This window comes from Brassica oleracea, chromosome C2 (genome assembly GCF_000695525.1).
Source record: "Brassica oleracea var. oleracea cultivar TO1000 chromosome C2, BOL, whole genome shotgun sequence".
In the NCBI taxonomy this organism is placed as follows: Eukaryota; Viridiplantae; Streptophyta; class Magnoliopsida; order Brassicales; family Brassicaceae; genus Brassica; species Brassica oleracea.
The window spans coordinates 5,287,471-5,303,897 of record NC_027749.1 but is presented as its reverse complement, the minus strand read 5'-3'; the positions used below and the strand labels follow the sequence as shown (position 1 = coordinate 5,303,897).

Below are 16,427 nucleotides of genomic sequence, written 5' to 3'. Positions count from 1 at the left end.
CATCATCCATCTTCAACCTATCAAACTCCGTCATCAACGTCTGAAGTCTCGCCTCCCTTACACAATCAGCTCCTAGGTGTCGCGACTTGATGGCATTTCAGATCTCTTTTGATGCGGTTTGTTCTCCCACCTGGAGAATCAAAGTCTCTGGAACAGATTGAAACAAAAGAGCTATCGCAACATCGTTCTTCTTTTGATCATCTGAACTGGGTTCGATTGTGTCCCACACTTCATGAACACGTAGTAGAACCTTCATCCTCATCGACCAAACTGTGTAGTTTGTCGGTGACAACATCGGACATTGGATGGATGTAGATCCAAAGTCCTTCGTGCGTGGAGCCCTAGTCACGTCAGCCATCTTGCCGTCGCGATCTCTTGTTCACAAGCACCAGGATCTTAAGCTACAACTTAAGCTTAGATCGAGTCTCCAACCTGAGGCTTTGATACCAATTCAAATCTCTTAGAAACACATAAGAACAACTTTTCTTATTAGCTTTAGAAACTACTCAAAACTAAAGCTCTCAATATGTTTCACTTAGATCATATGAAACACCTCTCCATTAGACCTATATTTATATGAAAGACAATTCCCTTTAACATGTGGGATATGAAAAACACAAACCTAACCTAAATAGAAACTTCATTTTCCTATTTCTAGGTTTCCGTATTGTGTTTATCTTAACATATTAAACATCTAATAATATGTTAAGTTTCCACAAGCTTGGAATTATCCAACAAATATGATCACTTGAGTAACCAATAACACCTGATGTAATGATTTTTCAAATCAGAGAATAATAATACACTTGAGAGATAAATACACAAAGATAAACAATGTCATGAGCCAGAAAAAAACATACCACCAAAGACGACAAGAACGTATTTCACATCCAATGAGTTGAAAATCTCCCACGCCGCCTTTTCTGGAGATGACATTGCAGTGCCAACAGTTGCAATGTGAGTATTGTTCCAGGTGTTGTTGTCGACGATAACAGTTCTGTTTGCCATAGCTGTCGTCTGATAACCATAGTCCCACCATGATGCCAGCTACATAATTTAAACTCAGGCAAGTTCATATCTCAAAGACAGCTTATACGTTTAAAAAAGCAGGCTTACTAGGATCTAATAAGGGGACTTACCTTGTCATCCACGTCAGTGTTATGGCTTAACCACGCATAAGACTCTCTAAAATCATCAAAGACATGTAGGCCATCGTGCGATTGCGATGTCAGAACTATTGATGGAACTGAGTATGCTTCTGCAGCTGCCCAAACACAATGAATCTACAAAAAAAAAAAAAGGTATGCATTTGTACTTTGCTGTCCCAACTAACTATAGAAGATTGGATCAGAACTAACAGCTAGAAGAAAGTATGCATACCACATAGAAAGCACCCAACATTATAAGGAGAAGAAGCGCAACTATAGAGGCTTCAAGAGGCAAAACAAGAGCCTTCTTCTTAGCAATCTTGGACTTAACAGAAGGTTTATCAGCAGGTTCTCTCTCTTTCTTTTTACCCTTCTTTGACGGCCGTTCTTTGGCAACTTTTTCACCCTTAGCAGAAGAAGCATCATCTTTTGTTTCATTGTTTGTAGAAATTTTCTCCTCTGCCAAACAGTAGAAAACACAAACCTTTTTTTTTTGTCCAGAACTTGGGTACCACAGATGATTCATCAGAGAGAATAAAGTAGAGAGAGAGAAGCATATACTAACATCATCTTTGGAATTGGACATTTCACCTAACTGGTATTTGATGGAAGCCGTGAAAACATCAAAAGCTTGAGAGAGAGCAATTCCAGACATGATGCATGCTGCTGGAGCAAGCACGAGCATAAGACGAACCTAAGAAACCAGGTGGACAGGTGAATACAGGGAAAGATGAAACTGTAATTCATAGACATGCATACTCACCATAACTCCGGAGAAGTATACTGACATTACGATATAGAGTACCACGAAAGAGCTCGCATCAGATAGAGGCGAAAAGCACGCCTACCAACAGAAGAGTAAGAAAAAGATTAACATTAAATCTATGGAAAAGTAATGTTCTTCCGTAACTACAATAAACGTTTGTTTAACTCACAACAAGAAAGCCAAAACATTGATATCCATGAAATAAGACGGCCAAGTTGGAGGTTGATGCTCACTGACACTTGCAATAATTTGAATATACTTGCTTGCATAAGTTCTGTTATATGATAGATAACAAGGAAGTGTCAGATATGATACCAATTACAAAATTATAAAGCAGAATTCCCCAAAATGTGGACGAAGGCATGCTCAAAATTTGCAAAGACTAGAACCACTCACGGATCAAGTAGACTCAAACTTCTACCACTCCATCCTCCTGTTGGACTTGAAGCCACCAGAGCCACAAGAACTGCCACAACTATGAGACAGACGACCCTGTAAAAATAATGTAGAAGAGAAACTTTTTATTTCATAACATATAATTCATGAAATCTAAGGGGTTATTCCATCTGTACTAGCTAAATACAGTTAGATTAGATGCAGATAAACTCCTTTTATCAAGGTGTGGTAATCGCAGACTTGACAGAAAAAAACAGTATGAGAAAGCTTACAGGCCAATAGACACAACAAGTGTCACAGCAACTTTGAACATTTTAGGAGAAAGAATGCCTTTGATATAGTACACGAGTGCTACTACGTGGATGATGATGAAAACCTGCATAAGTTACCAATATAATAATTTTAACAGATGTAGATGTAAATTAAGAGAATAAGTAGTCCAATATTTTATTGCTTGCACAAACATAATAAAGCTTAAATCCAACATATCCATCTCTACACACTTTACTTCGAATATTAGTGTGTATAGTGGTCTGCAAATATTAACATATCTCACCAGAGAAAAATTAAAATTTCAAAGAGGCTTCAAATTTATAGGTTAGGAAATTTGACAGCAAAAGTAAACTCACACCCAGAGGATTGATCCATGATCAATAATGACAACTAAAAACGAATAAACTAAGCATTAAAATAAGAGGCATGCGTAAAAAAAAATACGGGCATGAAGTAAACACTCACCAAAAATGAGGCAAAATGTTCAGACGTCAAAACCGCATTGAAGCCAACGACAGGTACCAACGCAGCTAACAGCGTGCCCAACACAACCTGCAGACGCATGCACACAGTTGGTGCCAAACTTTCAATATAGTCTCATTTCAGCTATTATTCAGTATGTTACGTGATATATACAATCACTCCACTCCAACATGGAGACAATTAATTTTTACATAACACAAATTGAGGGTTATCAATATTTGTGGTAACCATGTGAAACATTATGGAGCTTCCTCACTAGTCACCACCATAGGACAGTTCAAAATAATTGACGACTTAAAAGCTGTTATGTCTATTATAATTCTCATCATTTATTTTTTTGTGCACTTAACAGTTTTGAAATAACTAATAGCTAGAGTCCAAGCCTGGACTGAAAATAACATTCAAACTTTTCAAGGAAAAAAAACGGAGAAAGACTCGTACCAGAGGAGCATAGGCAATGTACAGTCGAGGAGAGTATCGGCCCGTTACAATGCACAGAAGCACATGCATTGGTATCAGATTGATAATGAAGGTGTAACCTCCCCAAGAACATACCTATATGATAAAGAAAAAACAACTGATAATTGAGGAGAGAATGGTAAAACGGAAAAGGGGAGAACATGAAGAATTATCCGAAGTCGTACCATATAAAAGTACGCAATGGCATTCAGGGTGGCATAAAACAAGGAACCTGTATTTAGCGTCTGCATAGATTTCATGATAAGGATCACTGATAAGAATAAATATAACAGGACTTGGCGACAAAAACAAACCAAAACTGACAAGAGAGAGCTTGATGTCGATTGTTGAATGAAAACCCTAACCTTAATGTAAAGATAAAAAGTGAAAATCAAAGCAAAAATGGCAACAGCTTCGTTGTCATAGCTCCCAGCTACAGACCGGGATATATAAGAGGGAACCTGCAAAAATAACCATTTAGTAAAATAAACAAAACAAAAATTCTGAAGTATCACATCAACAGACTTTTGTAGAAATGATGCACCAATGCCAAATACATGGCAATAGAAAACAAAGCAAGAAGATATTAGAAGAAATAAACATGATGTTCTAGTGTTCAGAGCTCTTCAAAAACATCATTTGATAAAAAAAAATTCCAAGAATACGAATTGAAAAACATACCATGGCCAAAAGAGCAGCAGCTGTTAGTCCTGCACCGGATCCCTTAACTTACTGTTAGAATGCAAACAGATACTGTTTGGACCAACTGGTTCTTGAATTTACTAGAGAGATCATGTGTTAGGCAAAAGAAAAACCTTGGTCAAAAGGTAAGTTGCCCATGACGCAAAAGCTGAAAACACAGGTGCAGTGAAGACACAAACAGTCTCTACAGACAGAGGAATGTTTAATGAATTCAAGACCCTGTGGCAGACAGATGTAAATATCAAAACTTTCAAACTACCCATACGTGTGTATATCAAATTATTGCTGTTATCAGTGAAACTAAACTCACCACCAGATGGTTCCAGCAGTCAATGTTAACCCAGGGTAAACAGTTCCTCCAATCACCCGGCCAAGAGGATACCTAAAATCAAAAGAGACAGCAAAATAAGTATAACAGCATTGAAGATAACAAAGAAAATAGACCAAATTTTTGGTCTTAAAATTACCAGGTTCGATCATCAAACCAGTTCCAGAACTCGTATATTCCATTCTTCGATAAGAACTGGGAAGAAAAACAACAAATGGTAAATTAACAGGAGGATACGCCCACAGAAAAAAAAACTGATATAAAAGAAAAGAGAGAGGAAACCTGAGTGACTCTATAGTTGAAGTAAGGATCAAACTCATGAATCACACTTTCATACTTTATGACCTGAAAAAGAAATCAACCAACTTTACAAAGAAAAACAATCACTGAAAAGCATTTAAGATCGTTAAAACTAAAAGCATATTCATTTATTTAAAGTAGATAGATACTACAAGCAAAACTATCTGAGGAATCATTGAAAGAACACCACAAAGCTAAACTATAATAATATCTCTAGTGGGATAATATGAATAATCAGCAACATCATTTGCTGATTTACTAACGCACACAGAGAGTGAGGGAGAAAAGAAGCTACAACGAGAGGTGGGATCCTCTCTAGAGCCGCCATTGTTTTAACGCGGCGAAGTTGAGCTCGGATTGAAGAGAGTGAGAAGGGACACAGACAGAAACCACTTCAAAGGTCAAAGAAGACTCGGGGGTTTTTCGAAACAAAACTATCCAAACAAATCTCTCTCGCTCGCACGGATATTACATGTCAAGTGTTGATTCGCTACATTCATCTAATAAAGGTCCTTTTTATTTTAGCAATCAAACCAAACCGCAGTTGACTTTCCAGACCGGTAAGAATCTCGTCAACCATGTTATCTCGGTTCAGATCAAGCCGGTTTAGTACCATTTAAGTGCTATCCAAATCTAGAAAAATGATCATTTTTTGTTTGTTCTGTTCATTAACTTCACACTGGTAATGGAAGAACATACAGAGTGCTTTTCTCAACAAATATAAATTAGAAGCCAAAAACTTATATAACCAGTAAACAAAAAGTAGTAACATAGCAACTTTTCAATACTAAACAATCACATGAAACAAAAAAAAAGAAAGATACGAATGCCAGGGGAAAGTCAAAGTAATCAAGTTACTGTTGGTCGAAACAAAGACAACCTCAGACTACTCGGGATTACCTGTTACAGACAGAGTCCAAATACTATTGCTTACAGACCAAAAACAAGTATTGATTTTGCTTGCAAGCTAACACTAGATACGTTTTTTTGATTGATAAAATATCGCTCCAGTGAACGGTACGGTACGATTTGCTCGTTTGCACTTCTTTATGACAAACAGAAGATGACTGCGTTTCACCTGATCTCTTGGAGTCGATACACATGCTCTAAACTCTAAACCATGAGGAAGCAGGGCTCTCTAAAAACGAGAACACAAGAAATATTCAACTTCTTAAGCAAATAAGTTAGAGTCTATTTGCTCCACGTTGGGGAAGATTTTTCTGAGCACAGCAACATAAACAGAAGACTTGGCCTGAGAAGAGATACAAACACACATAAATGAATATACTTGAACTAGATATAGTTCGATGGATCCAATGTGAAATGACACCTTTAAACCTTTTCACAACTTCCCCAGCCAGAGAAACTAATAATCTAAACAAGACATTGGGTCTCAACCAAATAAATGAAAACACAGATGCAGAAGACCACAACCATGTTGTGATACTCAAGTTATGTTCCTTAATGCACTATTTAGATTATCTAGATTAGCAATGGGAACATATACGTATCACTAAACAGACATGCCATATCTAAAAAGCAAAACAAAGCTAGGAAATCAAGTGACTTAAAGAAAATTTACTGAAAGACGTCTAGTTATGGTTAAACTTACACAAGGGTTATTTTCGAGGTAGATAGTGGTAAGCTTCTCTTTAGAGCCTGTAACAGCTTCTGTGATTGCTTCAAGTGATTCTATCTGGTTGTCATTAAGCCATAAGTCTTCCAGCCTACAGGTTAAAATAAAGTCAGGATGTAAATAAATCACCAAAAGACAAAAATCAGTCCTGAAGCAAAGGGAAAAGTGAAATACTTTGTGAGGCTCTGAATGTCATCAACTGATGTGAGCTTGTTGTTCGACACGTCCAACACCCGTAGGTTAACCAATGCACTCAAGCCTTCCATTTTTGAGATACCATTATGGCTCAAATATAACTCTTCAAGAGCAACACATTCCTGGCCACATATTTTTTCAATGCATCAGATTTAACAAAATGATGGTAAGAGTAACTGCATATAGGTAAAACAATAACACACACCTCAAATCCTTTCATAGAGGTCAATCGATTGCTCTGCAAGCTAATCTTTTTAATACACTTGAGCCCACACAAGTTCACAACTTTGATACGGTTTCTTCCAAGCCACAGTTCCTCTAACTTTGTCAAGTTCTCCATATTCTCCATTACCTGAATAAACCTCAAAGCTTTCATATTCATTTCTAGAAGCATTGCGAAGCAATCATAAAACATCAAAGGAGGGAGACAATTACAAACCCGCAATCTATTAGACCCCAGCTCAAGAATCTGCAAGTCGTGCAAGTGTTCAATCTCCATAATCTTATTAACTTCATTCTTAGACACATAGAGCTCCTTGAGTGTGCTAGAGGCCTTTGATAATCCCTCCAACGAAGTGATTTCATTGAACGATGCATCAAAAACCAAAAGCTTGGAGAATATGCTGACGTCTGGTACTTTCGCTAGCTTGTTATCTCTCAGAATCAGCTCCTACATATACAATGATGATCAATCTTAGGGCCTCGAGATCATATTCGTAAGATTCGCAGAATCAGAGAGTGGAGAATAATCATCACCTCGAGATCGGACAAGGCGTCCCAGCGAGAGAGAGGCTCGACGGCGGAGTCTTCGATTAGGTTTTGGCGAAGAGAAAGCTTCTTGAGCATAGAGAGGTGAGCGATCCTCGAGTCCAGTTCCGACAAACGGTTCGCCGTAAGGTCCAGCTCAATTAGCGTCGGAGGTAACTCGATTGAATCGAGACTGTGGAGCTGGCAGCTAGTGAGATCGAGAACATCACCTGAATCATCGATCTCCATCGGTGGTTACAAGCTCAGGACGACGACGAGGAGCTTCGTGGGGGAACTGGTCTAAGCTTATTTCTCTAAAGCTCAAAACGTCAGCGTTTAAGTCACAGTGTCGTGTTGGGCTAAAGCCCATGTATAGGCGCTGGATAAGTGGGCCCATGATCTGACTCGTTTTTTTGTCTTCTTGCAAAATCAAAATCCGATTAGGCTTAGTTTAAAACTGAGTAGCATTTAGATGTTGAGTTCAAACCAACGGAGACAAAAACATACATCTTGTAATCGTTTTTCAGTATAGAAAGATACATCTTGTAACCATTTTGCTGGCATAGAAAGACACATCTTGTAACCAATTTGTAAATTCAAGATTGTAAAATTTTATCCAACACAACCAATATTTACATAGGTAGAAGAGTCACATTAGATACATCGATATCGCATTGGAACTAATTTATCACCATAAGTATATCATCTACGCTTTGCTTGGAACACTATGTTATACCAAATAGAGTGCAAAACCATCAAATGTATTATCATACATTTTTCCCTTTAAAAACACACAAACAAAAATAGTAAAATGTATTAATAATAGTGAACTTTAACTGAACAAAATAATAATGTAGTCATAAAAAATACAAATAAGAAAATATACAAGAAAAAATAAAAACTAGAGAGTAATCATTCTGCTCTTTACATATTACGAAAACTTAGAAAATTCCATGATGGTAGGGCATTCGAAAAGCTAAAAAGAACTGACTTCTGCAAGATGACAAGCATTACAAACATACATTTTCTGTCAAAATTTTCAAATTAAAATATATTTTTATTAGTTAAAACAAGTAAAGAATATACACAAAATAAAAACAGAAAGAAAAGATCAAGAAGGAAAATTCCAAACATATATTTTTGGAGTCAGCTATTCGAATAGTTTGAAGTAAAAGACGACAGATAAAAGACAAAAGACATTGCATAATGGGTAAGTAAAATGTTGTATCATCAACAATATTACGAAATATGCATACCAAAACAAGAAAGAAAAAATAACATATTATCTCTCCTTAGCTCACAAGTCACAAGTCTCGTATGACATACACTCCTCTAATACATGAGTCTTCTTCAATAGTCATTTTCCTTATCTCTCTCACTCTCTCCATCGATATTGTCAAACATGGACAAAAGAACGAGGCTCAGGGTTCCAAGCATAGTCCGGTCATCACTACGCTCTTGCCGATCACGAGATCTATACGACGTCGTTGACACTTCTGCTGTTGCAAGTCACACCACCTCTTCCGAGAGATTCTTCGTTACCGAAGCTCCACGCGTGAAGAATCACAAACCTAAGCCTTATGCCTTCCCTCCAAACCCTTTCTACGAGGGAAGCCGTTCCTTTCGAGATATAAGGAAGAAGATTAAGACAAAGAGGAAGCAGAGATCAACTCAGTTTGGTTCTGATCCTCTTCTTACCTCTAGTTTTAAGTCAAGTGGGTCTTGGTGCTGGTCGTGTAGCGAGGAAGAAGAAGAGAGTGACGATAGAGATACACTCGTTTCTTCTAGAAGCTTCTCCTCGGACTACTCTAAGGGGGAGAGTTTTGCGGTGGTGAAGAAGTCACATGATCCGTATAAGGATTTCAGGAAGTCAATGGTGGAGATGATTGTTGAGAGACAGATCTTTGCAGCGGCCGAGCTACAACAGCTTCTTCAGTGTTTTCTATCGTTGAACTCCCTTCAACACCACAGTGTTATAATCCAAGTGTTCTTAGAAATATATGCCACCTTGTTCTCTACCTAATATCTATCTCTCTCTATAAAAACTTTTACTAATCACTATGTTCAACCTTAATCTTGCTTTAGTGTTTCGGCTTTTCCCCTTAAGCTTTGTATTAGCCATGTATTTATGTTATCAAACAATGATCACTTAGTAGATCATCTCTACCCATTTTTATCTTTGCCTCTATAATAATATTCAAAGGAAAAAACTACTTCAATATATTTTTTTTTCTCTATAATGAATATTAATATCATTTTAGAAATGTTGTCAAAAAAAAATATCTTAGAATAAAACATTGGAGATCCTTGACTTATATTTCAAGGATCATTGAATAAAATATTTCTCTATAATGAATATTAATCATTTTTTTACTCTTGTATTTTTGCACATTATTAAACCAGAGTAGGTTAAGTTTCATTTACAAGTTGAAGAGATCCTTGACTTATATTTACATGCCTATACGTGAAATATTTTAAAGCTTTTAATAGGATGAATCTTATATATTAAAACAAAAATCACAACCTTGATTCATGTGTGATTTTATATAAAATGGACCTAATGAACATATTCCTAGAAAGTCATGTTACATTTAATTAATTTTATCATTCAAATTTTGGGTCTACCAGAAATTTTTATTGGGCTATCAATAATTGAATTTAAACAATAGATAATTTATTAGATTTATAGATAATATAAATTAAATAGATATAATTTAATGTTATAATATTATTCTTCTATATGCTAAATATTTAAATATTTGTCGATGTTAACTTTTAAAATTATAAAGATTTTTTTTAAATAACAAAAATCATATTATCTAACAATGATTAATTTTTACTAACTTAAACCAATGAAAACAAATTTTAAACTATATAGTTTATTTTCAAAATTATACCAAAACTAAATGTTTAATTATTTACTCGATAATATAAATCTATGAAGCATAAGGTTTAACTTTTTAAAAACTTTCTAAATTTGTGAAATGTTACAATATCTTTGAATATGACAATAAAACAATATTTTACTAATCTTTATATATATATAGTTACGATTTTATAATGAAATAATAATCCAAAAATATATATAGTTCATTATTAAAATTGTAACTATATATATAAAGATAAGTAAAATATTGTTTTATTGTCATATTCAAAGATATTGTAACATTTCACAAATTTAGAAAGTTTTTAAAAAGTTAAACCTTATGCTTCATAGATTTATATTATCTAGTAAATAATTAAACATTAGTATTTGTTTAATTTTTAAAATAAAATATATAGTTTAAAATTTGTTTTCATTGGTTTAAGGTAGTAAAAATTAATCATTGTTAGATAATATGATTTTTGTTATTTAAAAAAAAAAATTATAATTTTAAAAGTTAACATCGACAAATATTTAAATATTTAACATATAGAGGTATAATAATATCTATTTAATTTATACTATCTATAAATCCAATGGATCATCTATTCTTTAAATTCAATTATTCATAGCCCAATAAAAATTTCTGGTAGATCCAAAATTTAAATGATAAGATTAGAGATTAAATGTAACATGACTTTCTAAGAATATGTCCATTAGATATATTTTTTTAAAAATCACACACAAATAAAGGTTGTGACTTTTATTTTAATATATAAGATAATAATCCAAAAATATATATAGAAGAAGATACAAATACATGTGAAAGTTTGAAACAATCTATTCAATGAAAAAAAATATACAGTAAACTTATTGTGTTTTAAAAATTGATAGACACATATATATTATAATATATACCAATTTAGATTTGAAAACAAAATATTTATATAAAAATAAATGAAAAAAAAATCTGCGCGGTTGCGCGGATCGAGATCTAGTTGTTTTTATTAATAGAAGAGAAGTAAGCAAACATTTTCTTGAACGAACTAGCTTCTTTGTTGACACAAATGAATCGGGAGATTAATTATTCAACAACAAAAATCTATTCATATGATATCCCTAACGCACACTTGATGTAAGTCCAAGATGCAACAATAATTAAGTAATGCAAAAAATAGATTGAGAGATTAAAAAACATCTTTTGCTTTATTAGAAATCGTCTTAAGAAATATTACAAAACTTGTTTAATCAACTTTTTACAGTCTGTTAACACTCTAACAACTGGTACTAAAAGATTCTTAAGCCTATACCCAGCTAAGCCTATACCCAGCTTATGTCTCTCATCCATCACGTACTATCCTCCGTCACGTACTATCAGTTGTTCGTCTATCAATGATCAATATTTTTATTGACCATATTAAATACTGACTGACGATATTAACATATGCCAGTACGTATGTTAGTATTCGCCTGGCCAGATGTGTATATTAATATGGTCAGTAATAATCAGTTAGAATATTGATCATTGAGACTTGAGAGACATATATTAATCAGTAAGAAAATGGTCAAAAATATATGGCATACTTAGTCTGACCATATTTATATGTTAATATGGTCAGTAAATATATCAGTTTTCCTCTGACCATATTTATATGTTAATGGTCACTAGTCGGACGATTTGAGAAAACCGGAGTTCCTCGAGTGATGACACCCTTCGGAATGGATTTCTGAGATTTTTAAAGTTGAAAGACTTTAAAGTCATAAAGTCTGACCATATTATATGTTAATATCATCAGTCAGTCAATAAGAATCAGTAATATAGCCACTAAGAATATTGATCATTGAAATTTGGGAGACATATATTAATCACTGCGAAAAATAGTCTTTAAATTCTAATGTGGGTGAAACAAATTGATCTTTAACAAATTAGATTGATCATTAAATTGTGGGTGGGTGCATTGCACTCTTATATAAGGTAGATCCGCCCCTGATCTTACAAATTCATGTTTTCAGATCAGGTGTGGATCATTGGATCTGTTGGGATTAGTTCTTAAATTCTTATTGAATCTGGTTCCGTTTGGATTAGTTTTACATTTAATTTTTCTGAGTAGAAAGATTTGAACCAATATATGTATCTATAAATTTTTAGTTTATTTTTTTGTTAGAGTTTCTTACAAACATTTCTCAACATTTTTATTTGGTAGCACAATCACATATATTACAAGATTTCTAACCAATAGTTTTGACGTAGTGTCAGTTTAATTTGCAAACCTAAAACAAAACAAAACAAAAAAAAACAATGATTTTAGAGAAATTACTCAAAATGACTCAAATTATATATGTAATGACTAGAATAACTCTTATAATTTTGTATTTACTAGAATAACTCATAAGAGAAACAAAAATATCAAAAAATCAGTCTAAGCCCCATTATTCACAGTTTTGCCATTATATTTTATTAATAGGAATAAATTTTTAATTGTGTCAAAGCAAAAAAAAATAGAAAGTCGACTTCTCTTTCTCTTTCACAGCCGCAGCGGACGACGCCAAAGGAGATTTTTTCTCTGACACTTCCATCTCCGATCTCCGACATCTCCTTCTCCATCACCACCTTCGAAGGTCACGGCCGTATTCAATTCCTGACACCCCAACCCCATCTGGTCTTCCTATTTGTTGTCGTCGACGAACCCTAACCCCACACCACCGATTTAAGTCACCACCTCATTCAACTCCCAGAAACTTGAAGCCGTAAGTCATAAATCCATCCTAATCATGTTTGATGTTCTTTGTTGTTAACATTATTTGATTGATTGCACTTTTAATTTTGAAAACCCTATTTCACAAATCCCCTTTTCCTCTGAAGTTGAAATCCAAAAACTGTTTATTTGTAAAGTAGACTAAGCATTGAATTCATAGATTAGTAATACGGTATTGGGTTTGTTGTTTATTGAAAAACCTTTGTTTCTATATAAGACAGCGATCAGCAATGACTATTGACACTTTGTACTGACTGTAGCTGATTGTGTTCATTGTTTATTGCAGGTTGGCTTCATCTTCTGCCATTAGAATATATCCTCCGCGCTTATACGAAGTTGAGAAAACATCAATTCACAACAAGAGTTATTTAAACGATCAAGAAGATGAAGATGTATTGTTTTCCGGTGTAGCCAGCGGAAGAGCTGGTGTATCATGCTCTCCTTTAGTGACTTATGCCGACTATAACCAAGAAAGAATAGAAAATCAGATTTGGATTATGAGGCCAAGGTTAAGACACATAGGATCAAATTCTCAATTTTTCTCGTATTGTAGTTGTGGGGCTTGTAACACTGAAAGTTTTAGCATCTTGGAATGAACGAAAGAAATCAGATACCTTGTTGTTCCCTAAAAGTTTATTGGCATTGTAAACAGTTTAAATTGTTGATGTCATCCACATCCTCTTTTGAGCACACAGTGGGGTAGTAATAGATCACATCTTCATTTCTTTTTTACACTAACAAAGAAAACAAATGCAAGGTTTTTGGCTGAGCTGCGATGCATTGTGATTTCCATCATTTTGAGTGGAAGGGATAATACGAGAAAGAAAAATTATTCATTCTTTGTAGTTTTTAACTTAGAATAAAGAAGACTGATGCTTTTCATCTCTCACCACTTGTAATAATAATTTCGTATTGTAAGAATGGACGAGGATCCATTGAATATGTTTTTATATTGTTTGTGATCCATGTTTCTCCAAGCAAAAAGATTGCAAAAGTGATTAAACCACCATGAAAAATAACAACTTGATAAGGAAGAAAAACAAATGAAAGAAAAGAAGACAAGTACCAAAAATTTACCTAATTCTGGATTTAATTATCCTAAAAATAAACCAGATTCAAAATTAATATACAATAGGTCAAAATTCAACATTAAATTAAGTTCGGTTTACACAAATCCAAATTTCCGTCAATAAATCTACCGTAACATAAATTAAAAAATTTGTCACCACATAAACAAAAAGTCTACCAACAATTTTAAATCGGATATAAAACTCTGCCGTAAGAAAATAAGTCGAACATAACAAATAAGTCTGTACATAAGAAAATAAATTGACCACAAAAATCTACCATTTATAATAAATCTGCTACCTCATTCGACAGACATATTTTTAAAAGTCTATTTTCTATTCAAATCGGACAAATAACTCTGCCGTAGAAACAAATCTAACGTTTCTAAGAAAGTCTGACACCACTTTAACAATATATTTATTTTTCTATACAGATTTTATAAACAGACTTATTATTCGATAGATTTATTTTTTGAAAATAAATCTGTCGTCGATCAAATGTTAAGGGTATTTTGGTAATGTTTTTTTTGTTATAACTATGGACAATGGCAATTTCGACCAGGAAAATATTCTAATAATTTTCAAAAAATATGAGTCATTCTAGTAATAACATAATCAATTGCGTCATTTTAGTAAACTTCCTTTTTAGACCATGAATTAAACAATTATGGGAAAATATATTTACATATATGTTAATGTAAATCTGTAAAGTGATATGTAACGTTTTGATTAGGTATTAGCTTTGACTTTTGCTTCAATATACATTGTACTATTGACCCTAAAAATTACCAAATAGAATCAACAACGAGATGGGCTCATCAAAGGCTTCATATGAGTACCACTACAAATAGTATTCGTAGAATACACTTTGAACTTAAAAAAAGTATAGCAAAAATGAAGAAATGGCAAGTTTTTGTGGTGGTCATATCCCTATTCGTCCATTTGGCGGCGTCACGAGTGGAAACTATTATTGAGGGGAGAACTGGGGAGATCACCAATAAGCTTTTTGATGGTATTCGTGGGAGGAGAACGGTGGAGATTATCAATAAGCTTGGTGGTGGCTTAACACTAACACTCCATTGTAAGTCTAAGGATGACGATCTCGGTGTCCAAACTCTCGCACCGGATAGTAGGTGGTCATTCAAGTTTACACCAGCTTTTTTCGGCACAACACGCTTTTCTTGTAATTTTAAGTGGGGTGGAGAATCCCATTCGTTTGATATCTATGATGATGACCGAGATGTTGGTGATAAGCAATGCTATTTGTGTTCGTGGAATATATACAATGGTAGTCAGGGTGGTTTTACATGCAGATTTCAGGAGAGTACCGGTAGATATGACATATGTTATGTTTGGAATGAGTAATTTACATATATATTTTTCTTTATTTTATTACATTTCTGAAACCTGAATTTCTTTGAAAATTCATGATTTGATTAAACTCTGGACTGTAATCAAACAGAATTATCCATATTCGATGATAAATTTACTTTATATTAGAAAAAAAAATCCGAACAAAGTGAACCAAAATAAGACTGAAATACATATATATTGCAAACCTTATAAAGACTAATCCAACTTTAAATGGACAATTGGGTAAATATTGATATTCAACAAAGCATTAATATAATTTTGTTTCAAAACAATGTAGTGAACCAATTATATCTATCTAGTCTAGTCTAGTATAGTATCAATAAAGTAAAACAATGCTCACTTCTCACCTGCCACGTCACTTCCTATTGGACGACTTTCTTTTAAGTCGTAGTCTAGGAAAAGTCTAATTTCTGACATAATTTGTTCAAATGCAAAATTAACATGTTTATCTTAGACAACTTACCAGAAAATTTTCTGTGGTATTTTCGAGATTTTTTTGTAAACAAAGAAAACCGGACGATTTCCAGAGAAGTCGTCTCTAGAAAACAGACATAAAAGTAAATTGCAAAACTAACTTTTGAATTGATCAGAAAACTTCCGTGTAAGTTTTCTACTTCCAGTAAGTCTTCTTGGCGAACAGATCTAAAAAAAAATCGATTTCATACCTTAAATTAGTGAGATAACTTCCTTAGCACACAAAAGTCTTCACCAAGCACACAGAAGCTCAAACGAAAACGACCCACCAAGAATCGTAAGCATTAATGGCTCTTTGAACCGTAAAAAATTTAGAATTAAAATCTTTGTTTTCCTGGATGAAAATAGAGAGAAAATGAAAGAGACGTTGTTTTTAGTTCATAATAAATGAGATAGAAGGAGTATAAATTGATTTTAGATGCATTAAGAGTTTCAAATTGGTTGTTCATGGTGGTTGGTG

At 33.9% G+C, this 16,427-nt stretch overlaps 5 protein-coding genes across 7 annotated transcripts; 2 read left to right on the top strand and 3 right to left on the bottom strand.

Annotated features, from left to right (window-relative positions):
- Positions 1-97: 97 nt before the first annotated feature.
- LOC106323280 (dolichyl-diphosphooligosaccharide--protein glycosyltransferase subunit STT3A-like) lies at positions 98-1,938 on the bottom strand. The gene is made up of 6 exons (XM_013761428.1): positions 1,912-1,938; positions 1,710-1,842; positions 1,381-1,607; positions 1,140-1,283; positions 861-1,047; positions 98-372 (listed from the first exon to the last, which is right to left on the bottom strand). The coding sequence occupies exons 1-6, from the start codon at positions 1,936-1,938 to the stop codon at positions 98-100; spliced, it is 993 nt and encodes a 330-aa protein (XP_013616882.1).
- On the bottom strand, positions 1,409-5,302 carry LOC106327487 (dolichyl-diphosphooligosaccharide--protein glycosyltransferase subunit STT3A-like). Of its 2 annotated transcripts, XM_013765647.1 has the most exons (16): positions 5,123-5,302; positions 4,838-4,900; positions 4,695-4,750; positions 4,538-4,609; positions 4,341-4,446; positions 4,207-4,235; positions 3,891-3,986; positions 3,711-3,770; positions 3,508-3,621; positions 3,049-3,135; positions 2,583-2,686; positions 2,311-2,406; positions 2,084-2,188; positions 1,912-1,992; positions 1,714-1,842; positions 1,409-1,607 (listed from the first exon to the last, which is right to left on the bottom strand). In XM_013765647.1, the coding sequence occupies exons 5-14, from the start codon at positions 4,363-4,365 to the stop codon at positions 1,938-1,940; spliced, it is 771 nt and encodes a 256-aa protein (XP_013621101.1). In that variant the 5' UTR covers positions 4,366-4,446; positions 4,538-4,609; positions 4,695-4,750; positions 4,838-4,900; positions 5,123-5,302; the 3' UTR covers positions 1,409-1,607; positions 1,714-1,842; positions 1,912-1,937. The 2 variants fall into 2 exon arrangements, with proteins under 2 accessions (XP_013621101.1, XP_013621102.1); XM_013765648.1 differs by having other exon boundaries at positions 4,207-4,257; positions 4,838-5,302.
- Positions 5,303-5,658: 356 nt separating this feature from the next.
- On the bottom strand, positions 5,659-7,773 carry LOC106327485 (protein phosphatase 1 regulatory subunit pprA-like). Of its 2 annotated transcripts, none has more exons than XM_013765645.1 (6): positions 7,443-7,773; positions 7,126-7,356; positions 6,892-7,038; positions 6,666-6,808; positions 6,468-6,582; positions 5,659-5,993 (listed from the first exon to the last, which is right to left on the bottom strand). In XM_013765645.1, the coding sequence occupies exons 1-6, from the start codon at positions 7,680-7,682 to the stop codon at positions 5,829-5,831; spliced, it is 1,041 nt and encodes a 346-aa protein (XP_013621099.1). In that variant the 5' UTR covers positions 7,683-7,773; the 3' UTR covers positions 5,659-5,828. The 2 variants fall into 2 exon arrangements, with proteins under 2 accessions (XP_013621099.1, XP_013621100.1); XM_013765646.1 differs by having other exon boundaries at positions 5,846-6,107; positions 7,443-7,772.
- Positions 7,774-8,720: 947 nt separating this feature from the next.
- Positions 8,721-9,501, top strand: LOC106327488 (transcription repressor OFP8-like). Its single transcript, XM_013765649.1, has one exon. It carries the CDS (start codon positions 8,836-8,838, stop codon positions 9,454-9,456), a length of 621 nt encoding a protein of 206 aa, XP_013621103.1. The 5' UTR covers positions 8,721-8,835; the 3' UTR covers positions 9,457-9,501.
- Positions 9,502-14,995: 5,494 nt separating this feature from the next.
- Positions 14,996-15,484, top strand: LOC106323279. The gene has a single exon (XM_013761426.1). The coding sequence runs from the start codon at positions 15,014-15,016 to the stop codon at positions 15,482-15,484; it is 471 nt and encodes a 156-aa protein (XP_013616880.1). The 5' UTR covers positions 14,996-15,013.
- Positions 15,485-16,427: the final 943 nt, after the last annotated feature.

What these genes read in the sequence shown, in the direction of transcription:
- LOC106323280 (XM_013761428.1), bottom strand. Translation starts at nt 1,938, where the DNA reads ATGTCAGTATACTTCTCCGGAGTTATG. An exon ending in CAATTCCAAAGATGATGTTA is followed by an intron (nt 1,608 to 1,709) that starts GTATATGCTTCT and finishes ACTGTTTGGCAG; the next exon opens with AGGAGAAAATTTCTACAAAC. An exon ending in TGTTGGGTGCTTTCTATGTG is followed by an intron (nt 1,284 to 1,380) that starts GTATGCATACTT and finishes TTTTTTTTGTAG; the next exon opens with ATTCATTGTGTTTGGGCAGC.
- LOC106327487 (XM_013765647.1), bottom strand. Translation starts at nt 4,365, where the DNA reads ATGGGCAACTTACCTTTTGACCAAG. An exon ending in CAACTTACCTTTTGACCAAG is followed by an intron (nt 4,236 to 4,340) that starts GTTTTTCTTTTG and finishes GATCCGGTGCAG; the next exon opens with GACTAACAGCTGCTGCTCTT. An exon ending in AGTTTGAGTCTACTTGATCC is followed by an intron (nt 2,189 to 2,310) that starts GTGAGTGGTTCT and finishes ATCATATAACAG; the next exon opens with AACTTATGCAAGCAAGTATA.
- LOC106327485 (XM_013765645.1), bottom strand. Translation starts at nt 7,682, where the DNA reads ATGGAGATCGATGATTCAGGTGATGTTCTCGATCTCACTAGCTGCCAG. An exon ending in ACGCCTTGTCCGATCTCGAG is followed by an intron (nt 7,357 to 7,442) that starts GTGATGATTATT and finishes TTGTATATGTAG; the next exon opens with GAGCTGATTCTGAGAGATAA. An exon ending in TGGGGTCTAATAGATTGCGG is followed by an intron (nt 7,039 to 7,125) that starts GTTTGTAATTGT and finishes AGGTTTATTCAG; the next exon opens with GTAATGGAGAATATGGAGAA.
- LOC106327488 (XM_013765649.1), top strand. Translation starts at nt 8,836, where the DNA reads ATGGACAAAAGAACGAGGCTCAGGGTTCCAAGCATAGTCCGGTCATCA.
- LOC106323279 (XM_013761426.1), top strand. Translation starts at nt 15,014, where the DNA reads ATGAAGAAATGGCAAGTTTTTGTGGTGGTCATATCCCTATTCGTCCAT.